This window comes from Beta vulgaris, chromosome 5, assembly GCF_026745355.1.
Source record: "Beta vulgaris subsp. vulgaris cultivar EL10 chromosome 5, EL10.2, whole genome shotgun sequence".
Classification (NCBI taxonomy): Eukaryota; Viridiplantae; Streptophyta; class Magnoliopsida; order Caryophyllales; family Amaranthaceae; genus Beta; species Beta vulgaris.
In genome coordinates, this window is record NC_079206.1 from 63,495,903 (window position 1) to 63,503,142 (window position 7,240).

The window sequence follows — 7,240 nt, forward strand, 5'->3', positions numbered from 1 at the left end:
TACACATATCCATATACAACAAAAAAAATTAGTAAATGCATTATATATGATTTGATCCCATAAACTTTAAATTTATATAGTAAAGTCTTAACCACTAAATCAAATGATATTCGGTCATATCATTTTAAAATAAGTTATTAATAACGATAACTATAAGTATTCGGGGAATAATCCGGACCTACAAATTAGTTTGTACAAAAAATCACGAAAAAAAAAAGAATCAACAATTAGAAGCAAGGAAGTAGCTAATTGTAATAATTAGTACATAATTGAAGTTTCTTTTTCTTTTGAAGAAAAGAAAAATTGTGTCTAAAAAAGTATACAAGAACCAGTGAATCACTCTACTAGTCTACTCGTCGCTCTGTCTCTACTCTCTAGCCATCAATCTTTCCGCTTCTCTCAAGGTTAATTTCTTCGCTTTTCTCTTGAATGAAACTATTACTTCTAAATTTTCCTTTTTTCAGTTAATGTTATGTAATGTATGATCCATTTTGTAGACTGTTTGTTCATTTCGCATGCGTAATTCATTTTTATTCGATGATTCTTTCATTTTATGGTTGCTAAATTTGTTTTGCACGCTGATTGCTGAGGAATTCTGGGCTTATTTTACCAACATTGAGTGAATTTTGCGATTAGGGTTTGTCTTAACTTTAGAATCCAATTGCTTGCATGATTTTGTTTGCATTCTGAAAAATAATAGAATGTATGTTAGTTAGGTTAAGAAATTGTTCGATGGAGCATCGAGTTGTGAAATTTGATATCTTTATGATATGTTGGTGATACGAAATGTTGCATTTGTTGGTTTGAAGCTAGTACTATCTGAGATTTTTCAGGAACTTATGAGATTTTAACTAGAAAGAGAAATGTAAATAATCGAACAATTGATAGGAGTATTCCCCTAAATTTTAACAGTTTATGGAGGTAGATTTCGTTGTTGTATAGATAACCATGAAAGAAAATTTTGTAGATGAAAGTTGATCCTGGTTCTTGAGTACTCCCCAAAGTTTAACTAACAAATCTAATTGACATCCATGTTTGTTTTTCTCGCAAAATTGTTTTGTAGATGTTCATATAAAAATCAATATTTGAGAGTTGGGACGGGTGCTGAATGCAAATTTAATATTTCCAGAAAACTTTCGTCTCTAAGCCACAATTTTAAGAAAGAGGAAAGGGATAGAGAAGAACAAGAACGAAACATAGAAAATAAGTTTCTAACTCTAACCTTCAATCCGTAGAATTTGCGTCAACCCTCAATTTCAAGGGTAATTTCGTTTCTCGCTACATCATATCCATCCATTCCAGATGTCTATCAAAAAGTTCAATTTCTGAATTTGGGGAGCAGATAAGAAGAGTGAGTTTTGAGAGGAAACAAAATTGAAGGAGTTTTTTCAACGAGAACGCGAAGTTGGATCTTCCAAAAAGCTAAGGTTCTTTTAGGACTAATTACTTAAAAGTTTTAAGATATATACTTTTTAGTTCACTTAATATTTTTTGGGATTGCGATTATATAGCCTTAATTTTTTATTTTCAGTCATCAGATAATTTTTTTCTGCTCTTCTAATCTCTTGATTTCAGTAGGCTGGAAGGATTTCTTCGCTACTGTTATCATTATTTGGTGATATATGGCATGTATTGGTAGTTTGGTAAGAATGCATGCGTTGCATATATTAGGGCAGCACTTTTGATTCTATTACGAGTTATGGAAGAACTCATCAATTACTACATCCAGTCTTCTATATGAAAAAGATTCTGGCAGCATAAATGCTGCTACTGGTATAGCCTTTTCTAGACTGACCGATCTTTCTATTTCAAATGTTGTAACTTTTTGAAGGAACTTGATGGAAAACAGTTCAGGTGAAGAATCTGGTATCAGTGATTCCGAGATTGAAGAGTATGTAGAGAAACCATATCAAGCATTGAGAACAGGGACATACAAGGTGAAGAATGCAAATGGTACTCTTAAGTGCCCGTTCTGTGCTGGAAAGAAGAAACAAGAGTATGGGTTCAAGGACCTGTACCAACATGCCTCCGGTGTTGCTAAGGGTGCTGCCCATCGAAGTGCTAAACAAAAGGCTATCCATCTTGCATTGGCAAGATATTTAGAGGTTGACATGGGTTTTGGATCTGCACAAAATAGTGGAGCAGCTGAGCCAGAACCACAGCCTATTGAGCAAAAGGAGGAAGTCTACTGCTGGCCATGGATTGGAGTTGTTGTCAATATTGTGGATGATGGTAAGGCTGGAAAACAATTGGCTGATGGTGGATTCTGGATGAAAACTTTCTCCAAGTATAAGCCTCTGGGAGTTGAAGTTTTTCATGATGAACAAGAACAAATCGTGCAAGCTGTGGTTCACTTTGAGAAGGAGTGGACTGGCTTCAAAAATGCAGGGGACTTCGAGAAGTCTTTTCAAGCTGGTCGTCACGGCAAGAAAGAGTGGATTGCTGACAAAGAAAATCTTAGTTCGGGTATCTATGGATGGTTTGCCCGTGCTGATGATTATCATGCAGAGGGCCAGATGGGTGACTACCTTCGCAAGAACTGTGAACTTAGGACAATTGCAGATGTTATGCAAATGGGTAAACAGGATGAAATTGTTGTTGACTTGGCTAATCAGATTGATTTGAAGAACCAGAACCTGGACGAAATGCAATCAAAGGTCAATGAGAAAGCTATGTCCTTAAGTCGGATGCTTGAAGAGAAAGACAAACTCCACCAAGCATTTTATGAAGGTCAGCTCTCTTTCCCTGGATGACATTGTATTGTTTTTATTCTTTTTTTTTTCTAATGGTATCATTCTTTTTTTTTTTTTTTTGTTTTGTTTAAACCAAGCATTTAATGGGATCTCTGTTTAAATTTTATCTTTTTCTATGTTGGAATATGTTTGGTTCTCTTTCTGTTTGTCTTTGTGGAGTACCTGTAATCCAGGTCCAGTAAACATGTTTGCTTCTTCTTTTAGCGTGTTCTAATCGTGGAGATGCTTTGTTTGCACGAGTGTGAGAGTTTATTGGCAATTGCTTGTTCGTGGAGACAGCTTCAATATAGTATCTTCTTTAGGTTTCAAATTTGTATAGATGCCTCAACTTCTTGCACCCAATTATCTCAAGCTTGCAGTAAATATATGGATTTCAATGTGTCCACTTGTTGACATGAGAACATATTGTTTATGTTTAACTGCTTCTAAGGAAATGCTTTCAATCAATTCTTTTTTGAACCACATCTTATTTTTTTTTCTCTTATATGAGACCCGGGAGGCGGAGGGAGAGGGGGGGGGGGGGTGAAACCCACTAGAGAAAAGGTTACATGCTCAAAAACTTAGAATGCTTCAGCTCTTTTGCCTTTTGTGGTTTTCGTTTCATACAATTATGCGCATTATTTGGTAATGTGTGATTCTCAACAGAAACACGGAAGATGCAGCGTCTTGCTCGAGATCATGTTCAAAGGATTTTATCGGAGCAAGAAAATATGAACCATGAATTGGAGTCGAAGAAAAGGCAGCTTGATTGGCGTACAAGAGAATTAAGCAAACGGGAGGTTTTAACTGAGCGTGAACGGCAGAAACTTGAGGAAGACAAGCAGCAGGTGAGCTTTTTTGCTGTGTTTTTTTTTCTATAAAAAGAATTTAGCTTTGGTGTGTTGCTTTTGGTGAAGGTTTCTTTCAGATAATTAGATCTACATGTGGATTGGTAGACAAGATCTTGGTTGTTTCTTTTGTCTATTTTACCGTATACTTTCTCAGTTTTCTATTACTTGCATCATTTCCCATTTTTGGCAATTCTCTATTACTTGCATCTTTTCTATCTTTGGCAATATATTCTCTCTTACTGTTTCCTAGCAGATGGGGTTCCTTCTTTATCTCTCTCTATCTCTCGCCTCACCTTTGTCCTTGTGCAAAAGGAAACGATTCAAGTAATAAATACAGAGGAAGTACATCTTATTTGTGAAACTCAAATTAGTTGGGCAGATTTTGGATGTGATGGGAAGCATTCTGGCTACAATATATTGTTACAAAGTTGAATCTGATGAAAAAAAATGCCTGTTGTCATTATTTTGGATTATGAATCTTATGTGCTGTGTGTATTCTAGGCATGAGTCAACCTCTAGAATCTTGTCAGTCAGCCGGTCACAGTGGTGTAGACATTTTGGGCCATAATCTAAGATTTTTTCATGTACACTTTTGAACGTGGTGTTGATGCTAAACTGCCTCCAGCACATTGAGACACATGTCTGTATATAGAGATGCTTTTATATGTCTGATGCCATTGGCATGCATTAAGACTCTGTTTGGATAGGGGAAACGGAAAGAAAGGGTGGGAAGGAAAGGGAGGAGAACTCTATTTCCTTTTTTGGATAAGGGATTGGGGGAAGATGGGGAGGGAAAGGGAAGGGACATTGGTCCGTTTTCTCTCCCTCTTTAATAAACGTTATACCTCCCAAATTGGAGACATCTCGAGGGAAACTGGAACTCCGTCTTTCCCTCAGATCCTATCCTCCTCTATTCCTCTTCTTCATTTCCCTCTTATATTGCTATCCAAACAAAGTCCACTTTTTGTAAGGGTGAAGGATTTCAAAAGTGGATCTCAGTCAATGGAAATAATGTGAATTGTCGTGTTTGATATATGTCTAATGCTGCTAATAAATATGGTTTCTTTGCTAATTAACCTGACCCCGTAGCATTTTTTTAAATCTTAATTCTAAATGATTTTGTGGACTGAGATTCTTTTACTCGAATAACGGTAACGTGAGTAGCATGCCACCGTTGTCTTTTGTCCATGTCAGGTCTCACTATATGTGTCTTATCTTGTATATGATAGAGGTTTATTATTGCTATCTACATCTGCTTTTTTGAATTTGGCTGAAATTTTTTGTGGCCATTCAGAATGACGAGAGAAACAATTCACTGCAAATGGCTTCCGTGGAGCAGAAGAAAGCTGATGAAAATGTCTTAAGGCTTGTTGAAGAACAAAAGGTAATTTTGAATAGCTTGTGCCATCAAAGCATGTACAAATTACAAGTCTGTTTTTAGCCCTCATTGACTAAGATTTGAATTTGCAGAGAGAGAAGGAAGAAGCCTTGAAGAAGATTCTTCAGTTAGAAAAAGAGCTGGATGCTAGGCAAAAATTGCAGTTGGAGATCGAGGAGTTAAAAGGTAAATTAGAAGTAATGAAGCATCTGGGAGATGATGACGACGCTGCAGTCCAGAGGAAGATGAAGGAGATGACTGAAGAGTTGGAGCGGAAGATTGAGGATATGAGTGATCTTGAAGCAATGAATCAAACGCTCGTCATCAAACAAAGACAGAGCAATGATGAACTGCAGGAAGCGCGGACTGTGTTAATTACAGTATGTCTTTGCAACATCTATTTCCGCAAGAGATATAAACAATTACTAGTAAATTCTTCTAACATCTAGCCATCTAGAGCAGGCATACATCATAATAATTTTGTTTGGTGGAGGTGTTATTTTATTCAGTAGCTTGTTTGAAGTAATTTTAAGCTGTTTTTCTTGCTTTTTTATGATAAATAAGACCTCACTGTAGCTAGCTGATTGTTTCAGGGTTCAATATTATTATTCTTATTGTATTGATTGCTTGTTTAGCTGCATATCTAAATTTTCAGACATTCGAGATAGATTCATTAGTATTATAGTCTGCTATGTGGTAATTTTTGAGTTCTATATCTCCATATCACATGATGAAGCACATGTAATTTACATTTTCTATTTTCCAGGCTCTGTTGGATATTCTGCAAAGCAACCGGACTAATATTGGAATCAAAAGAATGGGTGAAATAGATGAAAGGGCCTTTGTTGCTGAATGCAAGAAAAGATTCACTGTGGATGAGGCCTTGATAAAGGCAAGTGAGGGATGCTCTTTGTGGCAGGAGAACTTGAAAGATCCCGCATGGCATCCTTTCAGAATTATCGAACATAATGGAAAGACTGATGTAAATTTTTCTCTTCCTTATGTCAATACTCCAAATTTGTTGACCTCGCGATTGTGTTTTACTTTCCATCCTTGAACTTTCTAATGGGTTGATGATGCAGGAAGTGATCAATGAGGACGATGAGAAATTGAAGAAGCTCAAGGAGCAGTGGGGTGATGAAGTATACCAAGCAGTGACAGTGGCCTTGAAAGAGCTCAATGAATATAATCCAAGTGGGAGATATGTAATCAATGAGCTTTGGAACTATAAGGAAGGACGAAAGGCTACAGTGAAGGAGGTTGTTAATTATATCTTTAAGAATCTGAAGACTCTGAAGCGCAAGAGGTGAAGTTGCTAACTAAAATGATTCTTCAGGTAAGTGTGTGTTCGACGATCTAAATTGGTTTGTGTTTTGTTGTCATGTTGTCCATATCTTTTGTGACATATAAAGTGATCTTGAGGAAACCTGGTGTTTGTGTATAAACTTTAAAACCAAGGATATGTTTGTTATTGTTTTTAGTTTTTTAAAACTCAACTGAAGATTTTAAAACGAGAAAAGTAGGAATTTTCAAAATAATGTTTAGTATGAGTGTGAATAACTTTGAAGTTTATTATACATGATATCATAAAACCAAATGACTAGAACTGGCCGTGATACCAATTTCATCGGTCATTTGCTTCTTATCAGATAGACAATTTACTTAAAGATATTGAAATTATTTGCTTCCGAATTTTTGAATTGCAGGAACATGTGATCTCCAGCAAATCCTCGAAATTTCACCCTGTGTGATCTTAAGTTATGACATTGTGTATCAGTCGGCTATTTTTGCCTAGTTTGTGCCAAGCTCGGTGATACAACATTTGTGTTGTCAGAACTTAAATATGGCATATCATTAAGACATTGTTGTATCCTCTCTTGTTAAGTACATATCATGCTTGTTGCTAATATCTGCTAATATTATGATAATCTGAATAACAGTTCCCTTGCATTGTAGAGTACTAAACTATGAGGTACCTAGCTTATATTACTCTCTGCAAGTAGGTGATAATCGTGCCGCATTAGAGATGTCCGGAGCAGTAAAGTAGTAGGGACTTTGATTTACTATCAATTCTGCAGAAATTATGCGATAGGCATGGGAATGTTGCGAATTATACAACGACCTGTACTTTTAGAGCTTAGAGTGACAAACTTATAACACAAAAACCTAGTTTTTTAGTCATCCAAATTCAAAAGATTATATTTTTTTTAAGAAGGATATGTAATATGTCAAAAAGGAATATATTTTCACTAAAATGGATTACAGCTCCACGGTTTTTA

At 36.0% G+C, this 7,240-nt stretch overlaps 1 protein-coding gene across 1 annotated transcript; it reads left to right on the plus strand.

The window, feature by feature from the left end:
* The first annotated feature begins 245 nt into the window (after positions 1–245).
* On the plus strand, positions 246–6,911 carry LOC104894439 (factor of DNA methylation 1). The gene is made up of 8 exons (XM_010680665.4): positions 246–404; positions 1,832–2,730; positions 3,399–3,580; positions 4,878–4,967; positions 5,054–5,341; positions 5,728–5,943; positions 6,044–6,297; positions 6,668–6,911. The coding sequence occupies exons 2-7, from the start codon at positions 1,839–1,841 to the stop codon at positions 6,269–6,271; spliced, it is 1,896 nt and encodes a 631-aa protein (XP_010678967.1). The 5' UTR covers positions 246–404; positions 1,832–1,838; the 3' UTR covers positions 6,272–6,297; positions 6,668–6,911.
* The last annotated feature ends 329 nt before the right edge of the window (positions 6,912–7,240 follow it).

Coding starts and splice junctions, on each gene's coding strand:
- LOC104894439 (XM_010680665.4), top strand. CDS start 1,839: ATGGAAAACAGTTCAGGTGAAGAATCTGGTATCAGTGATTCCGAGATT. Junction 2,731..3,398: donor CCACCAAGCATTTTATGAAG/GTCAGCTCTCTT, acceptor GATTCTCAACAG/AAACACGGAAGATGCAGCGT. Junction 5,944..6,043: donor AACATAATGGAAAGACTGAT/GTAAATTTTTCT, acceptor TTGATGATGCAG/GAAGTGATCAATGAGGACGA.